Below are 23838 nucleotides of genomic sequence, written 5' to 3'. Positions count from 1 at the left end.
GAATGTTTTTATGACATTAAAATTAATCAATAAAGTGTAATGTATCATTCTCTTAAATTTTACCTTCTGGCAAATGTTCAGAATAATTATTGATTTGTAGGAAGTTGTTAACTTCGTATTCATCAAATTGAGAGCCACTTTTCTCAAAATTAGAGACACACAAATAACAAAAATTGGAGAGTAAAAGTTTTAGAAAACAGAAATTGTTCCTGAAGTGGCATGTTTGACCATGTTGACATATACAGACATATGGTGGCCTAAACCATGTATGCATAAAAGGATTCAGAATTGTTCACACTTACTATCAGAACATATAAGATTAGTTCATGCAGGTATGTTATTTCCAAAGAACCAAGGATAACTTTTTCATAACCTTTCATTTCAAGATAGTTCCTACACAGTTGACAGTGTACCATGGTTGCTAGGACCGTGTTCCATGGTTGCTAGGACAGTGTTCCATGGTTGCTAGGACAGTGTTCCATGGTTGCTAGGACAGTGTTTGTCGTACAGAGTACACCCCCTCCTCACCTGGCACGCCAAACATCTGGGGCTGCTGCTGTTGCCCTCCACCGCCACCGCTACCGTACAGAGCCAAGATGGATTCCTTTGTCGATTTCTCTGAACCTCCCTTGTCAGATCCTCCGTCTTCAAAAAGGCTGGCCTCCAAAGTGCCATTCTAGAGATGCACATAAGCATTACATCATCATCATCATCTATGTAGATTTGTTTGGGGTTTTTTTTCGTTTAACACCGCACTCAACAATATTCCAACTAAATGATGGCGGTCTGTGAATAATCAAATCAAGTCTGGACCAGAAAAACCAGTGATTGATATCATGACCATCGATCAACGCAATTGGGATACAATGACATATAAAACGCACAGACTTTTCTTTCGTATCATTTCAGGAACATAAACGTAGAAATTTACAATCTTTCAACTCTGTTGTTTTTCACCAAAATTATATTCTGATATGAGCCCCCTATTTCTAATTTTAGGAGCGCCCTGGGCACTTATTATGTCGAATATGTTATTTGGCTTATCAGCATGATCAGTAGTTGTGGAACCTTAACTATGGCCAAATTCTGGAAAAAATATATCTGTCCTGTATTATACGCATTATTATATATAGACTTTTCTTTTGTATCATTTCAGGTACATAAACGTAGAAATTTACGATCTTTCAACTCTGTTGTTTTTCACCAAAATTATATTTAAATAAGAGTCCCCTAGTTCTAATTTGGAGAGCGCCCTGGGCGCTTATCACGTCGAATACGGTATTTGGCTTATCAGTAGTGGTTGGATGATACACTGATGCATTGGTGGATCGTGGGTTTTTTTACTTCTCAATACAAGTATCAATCACAGTCTCACACCAATAAAAGAAATATCGATTTATACCTGAAGTGTTTCCTTTAATAATTGTTACACCAAACATTAATTAGTAGTGAAAGTTAGTTGTGAAAATGTAAACCAACAGTATGTCAGGTAATTTGGCCATGCTGTCTATGAGAAAGATGGCTTTCGCACCACAGATAAGAGTACATGCAAGTTTCCTGATACATATCAGATCGTGTACAAGGTATCATGATACGTATCTGATCACACAGTTAGTGCAATGTCCCAGCCCTACTTATCAGCATGATCGTGATATTTTTTTGCAGCAGCAATTCATTACAATAAGCACCAATAAGTTCACAACCCTCTTCATACCTAAAACTTTTTGTTTGTCTTTATTATCATTATAAATAAGACAAATGTAAAATGGTTCTAATGAGTTTATACCAAATGGACAATGTATCATGGTTTGTTCGAAAAAGACCACATGCTAATTACCACTTAGAGAGTGAATGAGTATGGTTTATGCCGTTTCTAGCAATATTCCAGCAACATCACGGCGGGGAACACCAAAAATGGGCTTCACACATTGTACCCATGTCAGGAATCGCACCCGGGTCTTCTGCGTGATGAGCGAACGCTTTAACAACTAGGCTACCCGACCGCCCTACCACTTAGAGAAGCTGTCATAACATATTACATTACAATGTTTTGAATAAGACATGATCTAATAAAAGTGAATGGTGAGTGAATGCTGTCTTTGTGTTGTCATGTAAAAAAAAGAAACTACAAAAAAAACTTGAAGTTCGACATGTTTTTCTCTCTCATGTTTAGCTCTGTTGTTCCCCTGGCTACAGAGATACGTGTGAAACAATTACAGGAATAAAAACATCAATTAAAAAATAGGGCAATAAAAAGTTAAGTATGACCAGTTCTCATGACACACGTCTGTCCTCACTAACCTGTTGCCCTCCTAGAGCCTGGTTGGCCCCCACCCCCAGGGCAGAGCCTGCACCCCCTGACACAGGTGGAGTTGGTTGGGTAGGGGTCGGGGTGTTGCCAAATATGTCAGCAAGCAAGTCACCTCCTCCGTTGGGCTGTTGAGTTGTGGGAGATGAGGCATCTGTAAGAAGAAGGCACAATTTGGAAAACTTGTCGTAACTTCCTCACTGAACCTTGTCGTAACTTCCTCACTGAACCTTGTCGTAACTTCCTCACTGAACCTTGTCGTAACTCCTCACTGAACCTTGTTGTAACTTCCTCACTGAACTTACAATTATTCGCGACGTAACCACACATCATGATGCTTCTTCTTGGAGTGGTGGGACGTGCTTTACATCGCCTGATCGTATTTCAGTTATATCACAGCGTGTCAGCTTGGTGGGGGGTGGGAGGAAACCTCAAAGTGATGCAGATATTGGATGTTTACCACTTTGGTGAAACCCATGAACATGGGTATGATGCTAACAAAACAAATAACAAGAAAAAAAGTGAACAGGGCTCACTAATACCCCCGACTTTGACTCCAACATATTTCTAAGTTCAAAACATGAAAAAGCAATATTTTCTCAGAAAATCCACTTATCGAAAACAAACTTTGCACTGCACTTCTCCTATTGGCACAGAAACTGTACACCCAACTGGAAAAGAATCCATTAAGCAGTTTTCAAGTTATAGGTCGCACAAATGTTTCAGTTAAAAAATGCAAAAAAAAGCTGTATTGTTTCAGGAAGTCCAAATATTGAAATCAAACTTCGCACTGCACTTCTCCTATAGGCATAAAGGCATAAGTGTTCATCAAGTTTGAAAAGAATCTATTTAGTGGTTTTCAAGTTATAGGTCACACAAAACAAATGTCCTCGTGGGAACAAACGGATGGACAGACAGACGGACGGAGGGAATTCCTTGGTATATGTACAACTATTTACCCCCGCACTTTTACGCCGAGGGTATAATAATCCAGGAACATTCCAAAAGATTACTCAGCAACATTCCAGCTAAACGACAGCAGTCTGTTGATAATCAAGTCTGGACCAGACAATCCAGTGATTGATATTGATAATAATGATCCACACTGTCTTGACCAAGTGACACACCTGACCACCCAATCAGATCCATAGTTTGCTGGGGGCCTACCGGTACTCCAACCCAGAATCCCTACCTGGGACCCTTGTTTGTAATGAGTCAACCTAGTTGACCTGTTTAGCACAGACTGTTTTTCTTAATTGCCTTAATTATGCCATCGTCACTTACTATACAATAAATGGCAACACAACTATGATATATACAGGAAGTAACTGTTTAACTCAGTTTATTTAATCACTTACAGATTATGTTTTAATAACCAAAAGTATGGAAGGTAAATGGGGGAAATAAATATGAAATTACAATCTTAACAACAGTTTGGAAAAATGAATGAGAAATGAATAACATTTTTTTGGAAGGAAAAGAAACAGGATTGCACAACATCCCTTCCTATAGTGACAAACTTTTCCTCATTTACAAAAGTTTGGGTTGGTGGACCCATAAACCAAGCGATTTAAAAAAATCAATTTTATAACCATCAATACATGATAAATCAAAGTGTATCATTGTAAACATTATTATCCAGATTATCAAAGTATGTTACAAACACACACTTATACTTGTGCTGGAAGGAATTAATGCAATTACATGCCAATATCAACAGAGTGTATCATTATCAGGATCATTCAGAATCAGAAAGAGATGATTAATGCATTTATAGAACATTCCTCCACCACCACAATTGTAACATCATGTCACAAGCCTCAAAGTACACAATGGCACAGATCACTCATGATGTTGGCAAGTTTCAGCAGCTGAGCGTTTGCAAATCTTCTTCTTGCTGCTTCACAAAGTCTAAGTTTATATTCTCAGTGGGCTAGGTGACATGGGTCTTAACATCGCATTCGATTAACATTGTTGAACTCATATAAAGTGAGTGAGTGAGTTGGGTTTAACTCCGCTTTTAACAGTATTCCAGTTATATCATGGCGTGTCAGCTTAATGTGGGAGGAAAGTCTGAAGTGATGAAGGTCTCTGACGTTTACCACTTCGTTGAAACCCACGAGCACGGGTATGGTGCTGACAAACCAAGAAACATAATTGGGTCGAACCGGGATTCGAACCCACAAATCATAGGTTTCTGGCGTGCCCAAGGGATGCAACTCTGTGCAGCGAATCGCGGCGCCTTAGACGAATCGGCCACCCGTGCCCTCTATACTCATTTAAAGACATGCATGGACCTTTGTGTGTGATTGTACTAATCTAGACTTATAACGGTCTTAAAGTACCAGCTCACTGAGAACCATGCAGTAGTTTAACACTCAGACACATTATCATCATTATACTGGCTCTGAACTGGATGGTCCTTGTTTTATCCCTTTAACATATATGTTTAATGCCAAGTGCCAGGCAGGTTCAAAAGTACCATCTTTTAACGTTGTTTGGAATGACAAGACAAGGATTGAACCATTAACCTTCTGCTCTCCAGACAGGCTGAGTGAGTTGGGCCGATATGATTATCTCTTACTGGGTGTCAGCTCAATGTGGAAGGAAATCCAACAGTGAGGACTGTCTTAGATGTTTCCTACTTTGGTGAATCCCAGAGCACGATATGGTGCCTGCAGACCAACAATCATCCACTGGGCAAACCAAAGATTCAAACCATCGATCAGTGGATCCTGGCATGGTTAAGGGAGACAACTCTGTAAGCTCCCTGGGTCTGTGCACCTTTCTTGAAATGAAATAATGCATAGTCAAGAACCATCCCTGAAAGAGCTTGTGCGAAAGGTATAAAACCTTCCCGTTTTTACAAAATGCATATCAAAGACTTTACCGACATACACAATAAAAGGCCGGAGCTATGACTTTAAGGACGTACTGTACCATGTCATTACAGACCTAGAGGGTCCTCCTGACCTGTACCTGTCCTATACCATGTATACCATCACCGAGTGCGTCAGATAACAGGAGACAGCAGTCAGAAAGAGAACAGACCCCACTGAACATAACTAAATCAACAAGTGCTCAAGACTTCGCCATAGGTCTGTGTGACACAAACCTCATTTCCTCAGCATTGGAAGTAATTCTCTAAGATAAAATGCAACTATGAGTATGCTTATTGTACATGACAGACAATGAGGTCCTTCTTAGTAACTTAACAAGCTGGCAGAGTAATCACAGTGCTTGTCGTCACAAGAGGATACATGTATCTTAGCAGCACTCCAAGGTGAGATGTCACGTACCTCAGGCCAAGTCTCAAGCACACTTTCCAAACCAAAATATAAAGTTTGATGAAAAGAACATAACGAACATAAGCCAGAAGTTGAAGTTGGTACTTACTTTGGGACATATAATATGTCTCTGTTACAACAGACAGGAACAGAATAGAACATTATAGTTAGGGTTAACACGCAAACCTGGACATGAATGATGCATTGAACTAGTCAGTGACAAATATTAAGTCTAAAATCAGTTCTCAGGAAATGAAAGGTTAATATGTGTTCATTTCCTTGTAGTAATTTTTCAAGCATGAAAAAGTGTAATAAATATATCTAAAAATGTCCTTCTTTGTCCACAAACATCCCACGATTTCACTGAGAGTGATAATTTCAAACACTGTAACTCCTGTCGTGAGGCGAAGACCCCAGACATTATACACAACACTAGCAGTTCTACAGCAACAGAAAATTAAGGAATGCACTGAAAATGTGTAAGTATTTGGAACCGGGGAATTACAAAAGCAAAATATATTTGTTTCTGTTAACAATTAAACACATGTTGTTAGGGAGGACAAAAACATATTATCTTTTTTCCAGAAGCATATACAGGTTTAAAGAGCTTCTGGTTTGATCCTACTGTTTATGGTACTGGCTTTACCATGGTATTGGCTTTGCCATGCTTCAGTTACTGTAAGATGTCTCCTCAGCTAGGCTAAGATGGTCATGATTCTGTAAATGATACAGGTGTGTGTTTGTGTTTATCTTACATATACAGTACAGGTAAATCTCCTCACCTAGACCAATGAGGTCTGCAGCGGCTGTGCTGGGCTGGGGCTGTTGGACAGGGGGTGGGGACTTGGTCACAGGTTTGGCCTGGTCAGGGGACGACTTCTTCTCTCTGCTGGAGCTGCTGCTGCTGGCTGATGATTTGGGGACCTAAGACAAGACAAAGATGTACAATGTACGTTTGTTTTCATTTGCTTGCTGTCCAATGCCACAGATCAGTCACTTTGCCATATATATTTTCTTTTAAACAGAACCATCACTTAAAGCACTTAAAACTTTCTTGACTTTTGAGTATTCAAATTAATCAGAAGAACTGGGAGACAATTTTCCCACAGTATTGAAGTTCTACTGAAAATGCTACACTTTTTTCATATAAAACAGCCAGTCCTGCAAACAGGTTACTGGGTGCCATTGTGATCTTAGCACTAAGGTGATCGTAACTCCCATACATTAACAAAGACGTTAGTCATAGTGCTATGGTTGTTTCGTACAAAGGCACGCTGGGTGACATTCTACAAAACCTTAGTGCTACGACTGTCTGTGTTAAAGTATGGGAGCTACAATCATCTTAGTGCTAAGATCCCTTAGTGCACGTGCACCCAGGTCCTTCACAAGCACAGAGATGCCAGTTAAGCCAGGTCCACATGGCCAAGAATGTACTACTAAGTCCTACAGGGTAACGCTAACAGTGTTCAGCTGCTGCCCGTGGTTCAAGTTTCTGTCCCTGTCATTGTGGTTTCACCCCACACAGGGACATGCATGAAGGTTTGATTTGCGAAATCCTGAAACATCTCTGACGGGCTACTTACTGAGCTGAGTTGGATGGTGGAGGCTGGTTTGGACTTGGAACGTTTCTTTTCTCTATCGTCTTCTAGCCACTGAAATCACACACACATGTATCAGGGATGCCTAGCTCCGACATGAACACGAATGCCCTTCTCAATGGATCGATATTGCTGCGATAGAAACTAACATCATCCACCAGTCCTTATAATGATAACATGTAGCAAAATCCTCAAAAATGGCAAATTAAGACTAGTCCATATCATACTTTACTATGACAAGGACTTTAGGACATGTGCCAATTTCTATTGCTGAAACATTCATATATTTCAATAAAACATATCAATGATATAGTTTATAACATGAAACAAAACGAGGATTACACATACATATGTATGAGAAAATACATCAAACTAAATACATAAAGTTGTATTTAATTCAGAGCATTTTATGATCAATTTTGCAAAATTGTGATGGATATATATATTGATATATATATATATGGTCTTACTATATATACTTGTATATGTACTACTAGATGTAGCAATCACGGTTCTATCAACAAATCTACACAGCTAAGGGAAGCAACTCTGAGCAGCAAGTTGCAATTGGCCACTAGTGCACCTTGGCATCAAAGGAAGTCTGCATTCTGAACTGGTCTGAGTGGGATATTAACCTAATCGGTATGTCTTGTACAAGTACAAGGACGCTGTGTAGTAAACCCTTTTACCAAAGTTAAACAAAGGGTAAACAAATAATCCACACAACCAAATCATAAAGAATTCCAATGAGTAAATAACCATTGTAAATACATGATGGAGACATTAAAAACATACTCGGCCATGCCCATACTCTACATCCTGGGTCCGGTTCTACAAAGCGATCTTTGCACTATGATTATCGTATGCCTATGTATAAGTAAGGGAATTACGATCATCTTAGCGCTAAGCTGGAATGGGGCCCAGAAGTCCTGCTGACAGGACATGGAGACTTAGTAAGATAATGACATACATCAGCAATCCTGCACAGATTGATCAAATCAATCCGGCAAGTCTTTCTCTAAGTTGTTATGGTTATTCTATTAAACTGTTAATTAAATAAAATGCATTGGCTCCCATTACATGTATTACTACAGTAACATGTTTTATCATGATTATCATGATTATGAAGTTTGAAGTTGTAAAAGTGATGTTCATTAGACAATTTAGTTGATGTAGCAAAAATACAAGCAGGACCAATGTTTCTATGCCTTCGATCCTTCAGGAGTTTAATTTACAAAACTGGTTTCAGATTTCACTGCTTAAAGCAGTCCTATCGTCCTATGAGGGGAAACATTTTGTACCAATCATACTATAACTGTCTGAAGTTTTGTGTGGCAAATACAGGGTGGTTGTTATTTGTATGGGAAAACCCTGGTAGATCCACCATGGGCATAATCTTGATATACCATCTTGTTATACCATCTTGTTATACCATCTTGTTATACCATCTTGTTATACCATCTTGTTTTACTATATACAAGAACAGAATACATAACCCATCACCAACCACTTCCACAGCACACGACACCTTACCTTGCTATTCAACTTCAGAGAGAATTTGCAAAGGAAATTTCTTTATGAAGATTTCAGAGAGAAAATTTGCAAAATTTCTGTGAAGTTTCTATCTTAAACAGTTAAATGGACAAATTCTAATTTATCACTGCAAAGAACTTTGCCCCAATCTCATTAACATCAGATCTTAGTTCTCGCTACCGCTAAAGAAGAATCTGAGGATATCCAATTACGGGTTGTCAGAATGACCTTTCATCCAACCAATCAGAGCGTCGCTTACCAGATAAGGAAAGTGACAGTCAGAATGTGTTTTCTAATCATGCAACCTCGAAAAATTTAACATGGGGTATTCCAAACGGCGGTTAGGAGCAGATATAACTGAATCCATACAATATATTCGCCATTCCAGAATGTTCTTTGGTTCAATTTTCAAATTTTGAAACAGAAATCTGTCAAAATGTTTTGAAGAATAGTTGCCAGTTTGAAACTAGTGCCAAAAGAACGAGAAAAGCTGCCTTTTGATTGGCTAATGTTGACTTCTTGTTAGTCATTTCTTTGGTCGGTCAAAGTTCGCAAAAGGTTGGTCTCACGTGTCCCGTAATTGGATACCCTCAGATCTTTGTTTAGCCGTATCAAGAAGATCTGATTTTGATGAGATTGAACTTTGCCCTTTCATGGAAGTTGTCACTAGAGTCTTTAGTATTAGTTTCCTGAGAGAACAATGCATATTTGGATTTCAGTTAACCCATTTTTACTTGGGATAGGTATTGTAGGTTAAAGTGTATCACAATATTTAATGATGCACATTGCCATATGTATCATGATATACAAACTAATTCTATAATTCTAAATTTTGAATTCAGAAGCAACTTAAATCACCAGTGTATGAATTGAAGTTCATAAATGGAACAAAACAAGATGCTTGTACAACACAATGTTCACGCTCCGGGTATTTGGTAAGTGAAACATGAAACACTTTATAAAATCGCTGTTTGAAATCACCCGATATACCAAACATTAAATAATGACATTGCGATATGTATCGTGGAAAGAGTGAACCTCAATTTACCAATATACTGTTAATACCACACACCCTTACTATTTACACAATGTAGACATGATGTGTGTACATGTATTGAATTGCTCCATGACTTAGTTTACGACTGCGATATGTATCAGGAAAGGGTGTATTGACACAAGGAACACCAGTGATTGATAGCAGGAACGAGAACATGGGGAGAGGTTCACTCCTACTTTTGAAATCCGATCAGTCTACATCCTGAAGTATTTATTCAAATAACTTAATGATCATGATCATTATAACCAAGAATGCCCTTTCAAAAGTTGATAAAATTATTAAAATGTCCAAATAATGTTCGTTTCATGTAAAATCACTGTAATGTCACACATTTCATCATACAAGGGAGAATAATAGGAACCTAGCTTCATTCCAAACAGTCCTCATATTGATACAACTGCTGTAGCAAACAGTATCTATATCTATCTACATCTATATCTATATCTATATAAATAAAGCAGGCATTCTTGAAACAAAAAATTATGCCAAGTACTTTCACAGCAAAATTTGTTTGAATACAATAATGTGAAAGTTAGGGATCTCATTGTACATCAAGATATGTCAATACATCGGCACATTTTCAACCAGTAAGTGAGTGAGAATGGTTTTACACTGCTTTTAGCTAAAGTCCAGCAATATCACAGCAGAGGACACCAGAAATGGGCTTCACACATTGTACCCATGTTGGGAATCGAACCTGGGCCTTCAGTTTGACCAGCGAATTCTTTAACCAATAGGCTCCCCAACCGCCACTGATTTTTAATCACGATGAGGTACCAACGCAAATTTATGACTATTGATAATAAAACAATAATTCACTGCCACAGAAATGTTTACATTTAGGAAGATTACTATGATGATTAAGATGGACATTGAAGAAAGCAGAAAATACCACTTTTAACAGTTAATGGATCAGCCTATACTCCGACTGTAATGATTAGTTCGACTGTGTTAAAACACAAGTAATATGTGATCAAGGCTGTTGCCATGGTTACAGATTAACTTACCTCTTTTGGTATAGTTGGTTTAGGCGGAACCCACTCTCGTGCCATGTATTTCTTATGCTCATATTTGGCTCTTATAAAAGCCTCAAGAGCTCTGCTGGTCGTCAAGGAAACATGTTTAAACAAATTCTTCAATGCAATTGAAAACAAGAATCATCTTGAATATAATACAGTTGATTAGACACCATAAACATCGAAAAAAAGTGAACAGCAAAAATAGATTTTTTAAAAACTCTTGGTATGCCAAGGTTTAACACAAACATTTCTATCCAAACTTTTTGTGTGTGAACTAGCTGCAAGAAATTCTCAAAGTGCATGACATATGCAAGGTATATGAAACTGTAACACTGATTTTCAACTAAATATCACCTGACCTGATAGATATGTTATATTTTCACATCTCCAAACAAGAAATGGTTCAGTGTTCTACCAAGGTCAGTCTGTCTCAAGTTAGAAGCAGTTACCAGAATACTAGCATCTTTTGTTAATCAGTATTTCTGTTAATAAGCTGACTGAAAAACTGTCACAGAATCTGAAGGGTCCAGAACAATGATACACATTAACGTACAGTGTTGTTTCCTTCTGTGAATATTTACAATGCCTCTAGCATGATTAGACAACAAGGAGCATGAACTATCATGAACCATCTTGCACATTATCTCAAAATTCCTGTATAAACATATGAAAACATATTGTTTGTCTGTTGTTTAACACTGCACTCAACAATATTCCAACTATATGATGGCGGTCTGATGACAATTCAGTGATTGACATCATGAGCATTGATCAATGAAATTGGAATACGATGACATGCTTCAACAAAGGCAGCGAGCTGACCACCCGATCACAGTAGTCGCCTCTTGCAAAAAGCATAGTCGCCTCTTACGGCAAGAATGGGTTGCCAAAGACCTCTTCTAACCTAGATCTTCATGTGTAAGCAGGGCTCACTAATATCCCTGACTTCCACTCAAACATATTTCTAAGTAAACATGAAAAGACAATATTTTCAAAAAAAATCCTCTTATCGCAATCAAACTTTGCACCACACCTCTCCTATTATAGAAACTGTACACTCAATTGGAAAAGAATCCAATGGATAGTTTTTAACATGTTTAAGTTATAGGTCGAACAAATGTTGAAGCAAAAAAAAATATTTTAAGTTCAAAACATGATAAAGGAAAATCATTTTTTTTCAGAAAATACACATATCAACATCAAATATTGCACTGCACCTCTCCAAAAGTATAAAATGTGTTCCTTAAATTTGAAAAGATTGAAAGTAGTAGTTCTCAAGCTATAGGCCGCACAAACCTCGAAGTAAAACAACTTTTTTAGTTCAAAGCATAAACAAATTCATATTTACTCAGAAAATCAATAAAGTTTTAGGTCACACAAATGTTAAAGTGAAACAATTCTAAGTAAAAAAAATAAAAATGGCTGTATGTTTTCAGAAAATTCAAATATTGCAATTAAACTTTGTACTGCACCTCTCCCACTGGAATAGAAAGTGTTCACCAACAGAATGCATGCAGTATTTTTTTAGTTACAGGTCGCACAAGAATATGTCTTCAGTAGGACAAGCGGACAGAATTCCTTGGAATAACTTTATACATCTGCTCTTCTAGATCGGGGATATAATTTCAAAATTTGTTGTTATGGCAGGCAAGGAAATTAAGCAAAGTTGAACAGTTATCATAATGTTTTATAATGTGCATGACTCAGCTCACAAGATATAGGGTGGTCTGGTCATCCCATTTATACGTCTCTGGTATAATGATGGGAATGTTCTATTAGCCAAAATAACAAGAATTTACATGAAAATGCAAATGCTGCACATAGAGAAGAGAATAGCAGAATGAAAGCTGCATAAATTAATCTAAACTAGGACCAGCTGTTGCAGCTGTGTGGAAGAACTCCTCTCACAGTGTCACCTGATACCTAGCTGTATTTAGAAGTCTTGTGACGTCAGCCTATTGCTCATTCTGATTAACATTCATTATTCCTGTAATGATATACGGCTCCACCACCACCATAGCTTCCATCTACATGTGCATTACTGCCCACAGTCCGGCTCCTGTGGAACTGCTTATACAACTGCAGCACTGTTTCATTCTAACCATGATGATTCTAATCAGCTGTCAGATCAAGATTATTATTCGTCCCTACTGTGTGCCAAGATTTGTTTTAAAACCTACAGAAGATGCAAATGGATTCTATACCAATAACCTGTTTTAGGATTTTTACATCCTATGATACAAGATGTTATTATTCTTAACCATATCCATGTTCACATGTTGTGTTGTAGTGTGTAAACAACCTTGAACATAGCTTCTCGTAATTCCATTTTGGAATGGCATGTATGTAATTTTTATGACTTCATGTCATGGTATATTTTAATGGTAATATTGGTTTCTAAATGTATTGTACACATGCCAAGATGAGCCTTAAATAAATTATTTATATGTCTGTAATTATGTCATCTTTGGCTGTGTTTAGACATAGGCTTGGAAAATTGTTGAATTGCTTTTGTCCAAGAAAGTATTTGATTCATAAATTTTCACCTTTTAAGTCTTTTTTCATTATTATTATCATCATCATCATTATTATAATTATCACTACTGACCTGACAATGGTAAATACTGGTTCGGTATTACACACTGCACCAGATGTACTTACCACTACTGCAGGTAATGATAAAACCCTACCTTGTGTACAGACTGGATGGACTCAATGACAACTCCTTACAGCCAATGAATGTCACTAGGATCAGTTCAGTTTAGTTACCATGGTTACTATACAAAACACTGAGGCAAGTCAGGCGAGTTGACTTTGTCGAGGGAAAACTTGCTCGTCCATAAACCACCCCTCCAGACATTCCGATTGGTTCATTTTTTAAGACACTGATCAACTGTCATAAAAAATGTCTTAAAGATATTTAAAATGTTGAGAATGATCATGATGATAAATAGAAGAATGTCCTGTCCGAAATCATGCAAATGTCCAAACGGCATTTGTCTCCAACATTATCACTGGGGCACATCATTTGATACAGGTCAGAGAATATAAATTCTTTGTCCCAGATCAGAAACTACACGCTTTTATCCAGAGTGTTTTTGATTATACACATGCCTGGAAATTAGATACCATCTTTATCGTTCAAGTCATAATAAAGTTCAAATTTGCGAAAGATCGACTCAAAAATATCAAGCGACAGTATGTGATCAGACGGTCAGTGACAGGCAGGAGGGCGGTCTGTGGTTCGCTTAAGGCATCGAAGAGCCAATACCCAGGTAAAAGCATTCACCATTTCTACAGGAAGCTTAGACCAGAGTGATAAAACAGCACACAATTCAATTGAGAACAGTGTTAGATCAGAGCAGCGAGGATGGGTGACCAAGATAAGCTCAGGTTAAGACAGGGAGAGAGTAATGTTTGCAAAATTTCAACATGACCATAGCAATATCTTTTAACATAACTATGATTATACATTAACATGAATAATCTCTTAAATTTTAAAATCTATTCAAAACCATAACCTGTAACCATGGTAACACAAAACATTCTTTAAAAATATCTGCACATTAACAACATATACATGTCAGAAAATATCTAAAAATGAACACAGCAATATTCTGTTCCAAAACTAAACCAAAATTTAATGTCTTAATTAAATTTAACCTCCAACTATCATCAACCTTACTCCCAATGTCTGTGTTTGTGCCAAGATCATTGGCTCTCACTGTTTAGGATACGAATCTGTCTGAGGTCGGCGGAAGCTATCAGGGATGTTGGCCTCGTATGCAGCCCTTGCCCGGCTGTTGCCAATCTCCTGCATCATCTGAAACAAATAAACACAGTCATGTTCAGGAAGTACAAAATACAAGACCGCCACTTTATTTGGGTTAGTACTTGTTTAGTGATTCCATTGTTCAATGTGGTAGTCTTTGAGGTCTGGATTCCTCTTCTGATCATGGTTGTAAGTAATGGCACCACTGTAAGGTGAGGTGGGGTGAGTGAGTGAGTATGGTTTTACGCCGCTTTTAACAATATTCCAACAATATCATGGCGGGGGACACCAGAAATGGGCTTCACACAGTGTACCCGTGTCGGGAATCGAACCCGGGTCTTCGACGACGTGACGAGCGAACACTTTAACCACTAGGCTACCCGACCGCCCCTGAGGTGGGGTGAGGTGTGGTGAGGTGAAATTAGGTTAAATGTCCACGATTATTGCACTTCCAAAGCTTAGTGCATGCGTGTTTGTCTGCTTGTAGTTGGCCGGAACATTGCTGGTTTTATAGTGCTAGTACCCTGAGATACCATGCCGCAGTTTCACATGACTACCCCACTCAGACACAGTATACTGACTCCATCTTATCTCCTTAAAGTGACAAGCAGGGTAACAACAACCTGTAAGTCTTATGTATGACATGTATGAATGAACTGTGTCACTATAAACACACTTTGCCTCAAACATGAGTTTTCCTTGTTGTTACAAGTCAAGATTGCATTATCATAGAAGTGACTAATGACATCTGATCGCTGTAACAGAATGAAACATGAACAAGAATGGTTTTGGTAGGACCATATATGTGGTGATACATTTCTGAGTAAAGAGCAAGACTACACAGGGAGGGACATCTTCCCAAGGCAAGTGTGCCCACTAGCCTATATCAAAGCCTAGTTTCTACCCTTGCCACATCAAGGCCACTTTTCTTGGCTCTACCCTGCCGCGACCTGTGTAGAACACGAGTTGTGCCTCTTGTAGTGAAAACGGGATATCCAATCAGGTCGCTGTTCTTATCTCGTATAGCTTCAGAAACATGGGGACTACCATAGGCGACGACCTAGTCGATCAGATAACGAAAACATTCACGATTTTACCCCTTACATAAACAGCATAGGCAATCGTTGGGGGTTAAAAAGATGAAAAAGACATATACGTGTCAACAAAGACAGGCAGCGATAAATCACTGTCATACGAAGGTGTACCAGTCGTGGATGTTTATTCGTGAAACGTTCTCTGATTTGACTATCGATATGTGCGACAGTCCAATCATATTTAGCTCAGGAAAGTGGGTTTGATGTGGCAAGGGTAGAAACAAGACTTTGATAAAAAGGCAAGTGGACACTCTTGCCTCGGGAAGATGAGAGGGTGTGAGTAATGATACTGTGCTTTACTGTTGACATATTAGATATCTAGGCTCCGGATTTTGGGGGGGATGGAAATAGGGTCCTGTGTGGGTTAAATGAGTGAGTGAGTGAGCATGGTTTTACGCCGCTTTTAGCAATATTCCAGCAATATCACAGTAAGGGACACCAGAAATGGGCTTCACACATTGTGCCAATGTCGGGAATCAAACCCGGGTCTTCGGCTTTAACAACTAGGCTACCCGAACACCCCTGGAGATATAGAGGATGTCCTACAAGATGCTACAGTTTGCATATCACATAAATCAGGCCTTGTAAAGTATTTAATGGTGTATTCATCAGTCAAACCACAGCCAAACCCTGCCCCAGAAAGAAGGCACTGCTGCCTAGCGATATATACTCACAGCCACTTGTTCTGGGGTCCATGTGTCCAGGTTGACCGACTTGACCCTTGATATGTGGACCCCAAGGTTTCTGTGTATACCAGCACAGCGGATACACAGGAAGATGCCCAGATTCCATGATGCCCACCTCGGCCCTACAATACCGACCCAAAGATAAATAACATGCTTCCTCATCAACACTTTAGCACTCCAGAGCTTTCAAGGACAATTATCTGAAACTGCTGTAGCAGTATCCACACATTTTAACAGAAAATGATTAAACGTAAAAATTCAATGACATTGATAGGTGTGTTTGTGATTTATATTACAATTATTTCTAATTTGATTAACAACTACAGCATTAGCATAAAGTCTGTTGCTACTTTGCACCTTTATCATGTTTAAAATGTTCATATTGAATTAAAGAAATTTGATTATTGTTAAAATATGTTTCTCTCAGCAGTGGATCAAATTAGGGGGATCGTGGGGTCTGTCGTATCAAATTGGAATTTAGGAACCCCTCAAATCTTTTAAGTTTATCGTTAGAATTATGACAAGGATCCTCCACTTTCATGCTTTGTATTATTAGAATATGAAAAAGAACAAACTAGTCTTATCTTAAATACCAATACAGATGTAATTTACCTGTTGTAATAGATGAATTATCATAATGAGTAATAATTTGATATTAATTATAAACCTGGTCCCCACAGAGCATGTAAGCTTGCTTGTGGAGGCGCAGGTGCAGGTCATGGATAAACATTATATGGGCTTAATACAATTAAATGGAATAATTTTCTGTTAAATTGGGTAAGGTAACATTGTCTCAGAAGGAAATTTCGCTTACACGTGGACTATTTATTACCAGCATAAGGTAGACCTATGAAAAGGGGGTGTAGTATGATTCATAATTATGACAGGTGTTTATTTCGGTATAAATACTTGTTTCATCCACTACTTAAAAACAGTACAAAATCAACCCCCAACTCGTTTCCACTGAAAGAAACAAATGACGTTCACCACATATCATATGCTACTTCTCGTGACCTGCTAGTATTAAAACAAATGACAGGCTTTTTCCTGGCCACGACGTCAAATTAGAGCTATTGACACAACATGTCTATTTCCGCGTGTGGAATAACCGATTGTAAGTCTGTCTTACCCTTCGCGTCACAATCAACGCAGTATTTGTTATCGTCGTCTTTTAGAAGACTAGATAAAATGGCTTGGAATTTATCCTGTAAAAGCTTCGTTCGTTCTTTTTCTGCTTTTGAAGACATTGTCAAATGATTCTCGGGTTGTGGGTATGACCGATCAAGGGACGTAACTCAAGAACTTTATCCGGTTTGCGCAACAATATAAACTATAACAGAAAATCAAAGAAAATTAGTATTAATTCAATATTTTAACTTTTTTAATGCTCATACTGATATTTTCGAGCGCCATTATACTTATGTCAAAAATGCGTGGCAAATTTCAATCAGTTAGTGTTTGACATTACAGTCTACTTGACGATGCGTAATGACATGTTTATGCCTGAGTTGTGCGGCTTCTACGTCAGAACTAAGGGAGGCTACTCTAAAATAACAGGTGTTCAGCCTTATATTTTCTGTTTGTTTGTTGTTTTTCGCCACAATCTTACGGTTGAACATGGCTGACAGAAGCATGATATGACAATGGGTTTTTATCGTTTTCTCAAAGCAAGTATGTTCATCTGAATTAATATTTCCGATAAATATAAACGACCCTGTGCCAAATACATTCGTTGTCATATGATCCCATATGGGCAACTGATTGGTGCGTTTTTGAATAGTTATTTACAAGAGATTTCATATTTAAACCGAAGACGCAAATTCTTTTTGTATTGAGTTTTCATCGAGGGCAGAAACGTGAAGAAGAAATAACTAAACCAACTCGCACAAACAAAATAATAAATTAAACAACGTATCTTTCTTATTATCCGTTTCATTTCTCTAGATCTATATCACCCCTTCGTGCTTAATAAATGGATGTTCCCACAGGATCATGTCACTAATACAAACGTCCCAACTAATTCCAGTTCACTCTCAGATCCAACATCAACTAACCATGCATATCGATGCATATCCAATTCCACATGACATGCAGACATTTGTCATGTACGTTCTATTATTTTGGGCGAATTTTCCCAGCACAAGAGTAGAATACAGTTAGTTATATCTTTTGGTTTAAACAGGTCCGAGAAGCACCAGTACAATATCAAAACCTTGTGGATACCTGTGTGTTTTTAATTCTTAGGACATTTAGCAATGGACTAGCGACAATGTAGTAAAACAATTAGTGCACCATTTTATCAACTTTGTTCTTACATCATCAAAGTAAGTGGGTAATTAGTTTGACAGAAATTTAAATTACAATCTCATCAAAATAGGACTATACCTGAGGATCTGAGGACACCTCCAAGAGGTCATTTCAGCGTCGAGGTTTTCAAATTCACGGTACGAGTGAGCTGCATATCTAGTTAAGACCTGCATATTTAGTATCATTGGTCACCACTCGCCCCTTTCCGTAACCTGTCGATGAATATTATGTGCGAAAATACGACAAACCAATCAGAATGCGCGTATGATTTCAAGTTCTTCGTCAAAGAATCACTCAGAAATAATTTTTGATTTTACATATGTCTTGCATCTTAAAATATACCCAAGACACCGTTAAATGTGTTCAACCATACTGTATAATTCCGCATGTTCCGATGTGCTTTAAATTGCATCTGAAATATGGAGAAATCTATGCCAGCCATTACGCAACGAGTAGACAACTGTTTTAGGTATGCCCGTTTGCGCTAAGACGGAACCCGTACCTAAAAATGGCCACGAGAGGGGCACGAGTCCCTAATCGGATTGTCCCGGAATAACACGAGTTGGTCACGAATGATTTAGTATCTGGCTTGTAGGTAGAACAGGAACTTGTGACATCCTCGGATCTCTTATCATCCACTGAGTTTTTAAATAAGATTCCTTTTTTCCAGCCTATTTCGGTTGAGGTGCAAGTCTTCTTCTGAATTGGGTTTCATGTGAAAAGGTCTTCTGCTGGTGTGAAAGTGATACGTTTTATGTTTCCTTCGTCTTTTCTCGAGTACCCGAGTTACCCGTCCAAGCCCTACTATGAACCATGTGAAATGGAATGTCATCACTATTGTGCATAGCCAACTGAAAGGCTCCCAATCTCTTCTTTGTCTCATGCTGCCCTACCCCGTCTTCCATTTCAATACCAAACGCATGTACGAGTTTTTAAAGTTTTCTATAGTTGACTTCAAGAGCAAGAATAGTATCAGTCTGCTTTGTGACCAGTTGTCTTAGGTGACAGTTCTCCGTTCCCTTTCTGTATCAAAATGTTTATTACTTTCACATTGTTTTGAGGGACAGTATGTTTTCTGACTTGCTAGAGTTTCACTCATTGTCATCATGGTCTGATTCAAAGTGTCTATTTGACAGGACAATGCTGTGAGTGATTCACTGACACTAACATCTGCGTAATCGTCCTTTCCCCCGTGTGTTCGGTCCTCGTATACTGGTCTCGGGTAAGGTTCAATGTCGCCGCCATGTTGGATTAAATGTAGACAATGTCCCAATACCTTTGACTCCCGCTTCGCACTACATTGCCAACAAAACAAACATAATTGTCATGGAGGGTGGCTTGCAAAATGTGAAAGACTTTAATAGTAACTCACCACACATTAGCCCATCCAAAGAATCATTAGTGTCACAGACCGCCTCAGTAGTCTAGTGGTAGAGCGTCCGCCCGGAAGGTCCGGGGTTCGATTCCCGGCCGCGTTATACCAAAAGACGTTAAAAGATGGTACTTGTTGTTACCCTGTCTGGCGCTCGGCATTAAGGGGCTAAAACAAGGACTGGTCGGCTCGGAGTCAGTATACTGTGTCTGAGTGGGGTATTCATGTTAAACTGCGGCATGGTACATTAGTGTCACATACGAAGTAATCAACATGTAACTGAATTCCACGTGACTTGTAATTATGTTCACCATTAATTAATTATTAATTAATCAAATCTTTTAAATTAAGCATTTATATAGCACTACTTATCCAGATATACTCCTTGCTCAAGAGTGCTCAGTCGTATGCTGTTTTGAAGAGGATGGTCTTGAGTTTTGATCTGAAGGTGTTGACATCTTCAGATCCCCTGACATCAATGGGCAGTGCATTCCATAGAGTTGCACCTGCTTTTCGGAAGGTTCTGTCGCCATATGTTGTTCTGCTGGTTGAATGAACAGCAAGCTGTAGTTGGTATGCAGATCTCAGTTTTCGTCCAGGTTCATGATTTACTGGTTAAAATGATCTGCTGCATGGCACACCCTCATTGCCAACGGAACCACCCCATTGCCAATGGATTGACCCTGAAGTGTGAATACCACCCTTTATAGCTGGAGATGAGTCAGCTTTGTACGACACAAGGGACTCCTATATAGAGACAAGTAATTTTTGTTACCGATAGTGGTGTGGCCCTGAGACAGTGGTTAGTGTGTTTTACCTGACTGTGTGTGTTCTGAAATAGATTGCACCACGTTTGATAAGCTCTTGGTCTGACGTGGAACGTATACAGTTCTAATGGGTTCGCGGTAGACATTGTTATATGCATCGAGACGTCGGCTATCAATAGATCGATGCAAGGGTTTGTGTGAAAAGGCATGTAAATGTTGAGGTATCAAATGGAATTAGATACCTGGTTTTATGGAATTTCTGATAACCAATCATAATCATGACCAATAAGTTTTCAGTGTCATGGCAGAAAAAAACATTTATAGACTAACATATAGTCTCTGAAATGAACATATCATACAGAAAAAAACAGTTGTTCAGTTATCTTAATAAAAATCTAATAAAAAGGGAGCCCAGTGATTCTCTTCATTTTGCTGCGGTAATCTAGACTTGCCAAACATTATAGACTTGCATGGGCTGTAGTTGATATAAATGTATCAGGGTCTGTAAGACAGACTAAATCATTTACTACATTGGGTTTTTGGGACACCCTAGGAACGCAACTCTGTACTGCAATTTCTGTTGCTTTAGATGACTCGACCACCCGCGCACCTGTTTAGAAAGAGAAAATATAAGGATACGTCCCCCAACATGGCACCAGGTGTCCCGGAATAAGCGAATGACCTTGTCATAGAATTCATTGTGATAAGCAACTCACCGTTATCACAAGTGCACGTATTAATAAAGTCCATACATAACACCTGATGAAGTTTTTCATATGTTTGTTTTTTCAAAGTATATATTGAATGTTTATTCCTTTCTTAAAAACTCTGAGTTTTTTAAATTTTATAATTGTCCATCACAGCAAATTTATTTGGAGTCCGTCAAAACTTGGATACGTCTGCTGATGCAGTTTCACATCAATCTTGCAGTTAATGATTGGCGCAGCTACCCATATGCGATATCTCAGCTTCATACAAGGTATTTAATGCTATGTCTAGACCTCGGCAGAAAGCCTACACCACTACGTGGATCATGGTCTCCATGCAAGTATTCCATGCTGGAAGACATTGGTTGTAAATAATGGAATCTGTATGAAAATCTCAGTTTCTGAGACAAATAGGTTGTACATTCAGAGCGTCCCAAATGCAAACAGAATGATACTAGAGTTTAAACTCGAATTCAATAGTTGATCAAGAGCTTATTTCCGAGTGGGACTACGAGGGAAGTGTGTTGAGCAATTGGAGGTTCCGGCACATGTGCATGGTGATGCCCCCACAGTAATCGGAGCAGATTATCACGTGCCAATGTCCAATAGACATAGTGCACTGATTCAGTGATTTTGAGTTTATTCTTTTCTTCAGAACCAGACATTTTATTACGTCGTGTATGTCACGGAAAGTTTGACGACTGTTTGAGTCTTTCGCCAAACAGTTGGCAATTTTTTCATGAAAGGCCTCTGCTCTGCAAATGTCTGTCATGTATACTTGTGTATCCAAGAAAACTGATTAAATGTCCTGAACTAGACTGTCCACAGATTGGTATTTATGAGTAGCGATCCATCCCGTCCGGGTACGATGACACGCAGTCAACGCGCCTGACCAACAGATCCACAAAGCTGCCTCTTAGGTTTTGGGGTGTATCTCACGCGACTGCAATGTGGATCACGTCACCTCACGTCACATACAGATACTGGAAACTTACAGATTCTGAGTGAATTGGAAGTATCTTTGCATCGGGGTGGCTGCAGTTGCCCCTTCAGCAGATACGGATGGATGATAATCAGGAGGAAGGCCGCCATTCAGGCACTTTGAACCTTTGAACTATGGGTGTCATCTGGAGACTAGTGACATTTGTATTCAGAAATAGCCACTTGAAATCTTCATTTTAACTCGCAGCTCCATATCCAAAATGGCTATTGTTTTGGGGTGCATGGTCAAGCTACAGTATCGCGATTAACAACTTCAGCTGACAACGGTTGTCATTTCCTATTGTCAGAGGGTCGTTCTTACACATTATATTCGTATACGCGAGCTGATTTTGTCAGTAATTTCATTCAATTAAGGATTGACTGTATTTCTTTCGGTTCAAATAGGTAAGGTTTATTTATGCTTCTAAATACACACATCAACTTTGATGACTACCGTCTCCAGGTGGTGTCAGTTTGTCACGGGTGGCATCGGCGGGGCAGGATGCGCTCACCTTTTCGCCTGGTTACCTGTATTATGTCAGCACATGTGGCGGATGTGGGGGCCGGACCGGAAGACTGATGGGTCAGCCCGTCCCTGTACCCTTAATACTGTCTGTTGGGAGGTGACTTTCCTTGATGTGTGTGGCTATTGTTGTCATACAGGCGGGGCGGTCGGCTAGCCCAGTGGTTAAAGCGTTCGATCGTCACGCCGAAGACCCGGGTTCGAGTCCCGACATGGGTATAATGTGTGAAGCCCATTTCTGGTGTCCCCCGCCGTGATATTGCTGGAATATTGCCAAAAGCGGCGTAAAACCATACTCACTCACTGTCATACAGGCAGTGGGGCTGTTTAAATGTGTCTTCTTATCTTTACTGTCTGGTGTACCTAGGCAAATCTACGAATTTGTGTCTTAGAATTACTTGAGTCCTGTCTATATTGTGTCTTAGAGGCAGCTAGGTGTTGACAACCTTCTTCGTGTCCACATTGCCTGGCATGTCATGAGTGAGTGTGTGAGTGAGTATGGTTTAACACCGCTTTTAGCAATATTCCAGCAATATCACGGCGGGGGACACCAGAAATGGGCTTCACACATTGTACCCATGTCGGGAATCGAACCCAGGTCTTCGGCGTGACCAGCGAACAGTTTAACCACTAAGCTACCCGACCGCCCCGGCATGTCATGACAAGTCTATGCGCATTATCTACACCACCTTGTACATAGAGGCATACCTTAATGACCTTCATGAGTCATGTCTTTAATTGCCTCGTACATCGAGGGACGATGATGATTATCAGTCTTGTCTGTATTGTCCGACAGGCTGTTCGAAGTTGTTTTTCTGATAATCAAG

General features: G+C 39.1%; 1 protein-coding gene across 3 annotated transcripts in view; it reads right to left on the bottom strand.

Moving 5' to 3' along the window:
• Positions 1 to 17666, bottom strand: part of LOC139480563 (stromal membrane-associated protein 1-like) — a 29268-nt gene extending 11602 nt beyond the window's left edge. For 2 of the 3 annotated variants that reach the window (XM_071263703.1, XM_071263705.1), the window contains exons 1-9: positions 17484 to 17666; positions 16343 to 16476; positions 14540 to 14625; positions 10791 to 10881; positions 7179 to 7247; positions 6378 to 6519; positions 5705 to 5725; positions 2302 to 2462; positions 529 to 676 (exon numbers count right to left, since the gene is read on the bottom strand). In XM_071263703.1, coding sequence (XP_071119804.1) covers positions 529 to 676; positions 2302 to 2462; positions 5705 to 5725; positions 6378 to 6519; positions 7179 to 7247; positions 10791 to 10881; positions 14540 to 14625; positions 16343 to 16476; positions 17484 to 17601 — 970 coding nt within the window. In that variant the 5' untranslated portion in view covers positions 17602 to 17666. The remainder of the gene's footprint in view (positions 1 to 528; positions 677 to 2301; positions 2463 to 5704; positions 5726 to 6377; positions 6520 to 7178; positions 7248 to 10790; positions 10882 to 14539; positions 14626 to 16342; positions 16477 to 17483) is intronic. The other variant, XM_071263704.1, reaches the window with a different exon arrangement.
• Positions 17667 to 23838: the final 6172 nt, after the last annotated feature.

Source organism: Haliotis cracherodii, unplaced genomic scaffold (genome assembly GCF_022045235.1).
Source record: "Haliotis cracherodii isolate W230 unplaced genomic scaffold, xgHalCrac1.p SCAF_4, whole genome shotgun sequence".
Taxonomy (NCBI): Eukaryota; Metazoa; Mollusca; class Gastropoda; order Lepetellida; family Haliotidae; genus Haliotis; species Haliotis cracherodii.
This window is presented reverse-complemented; position numbering and strand designations above follow the sequence as displayed.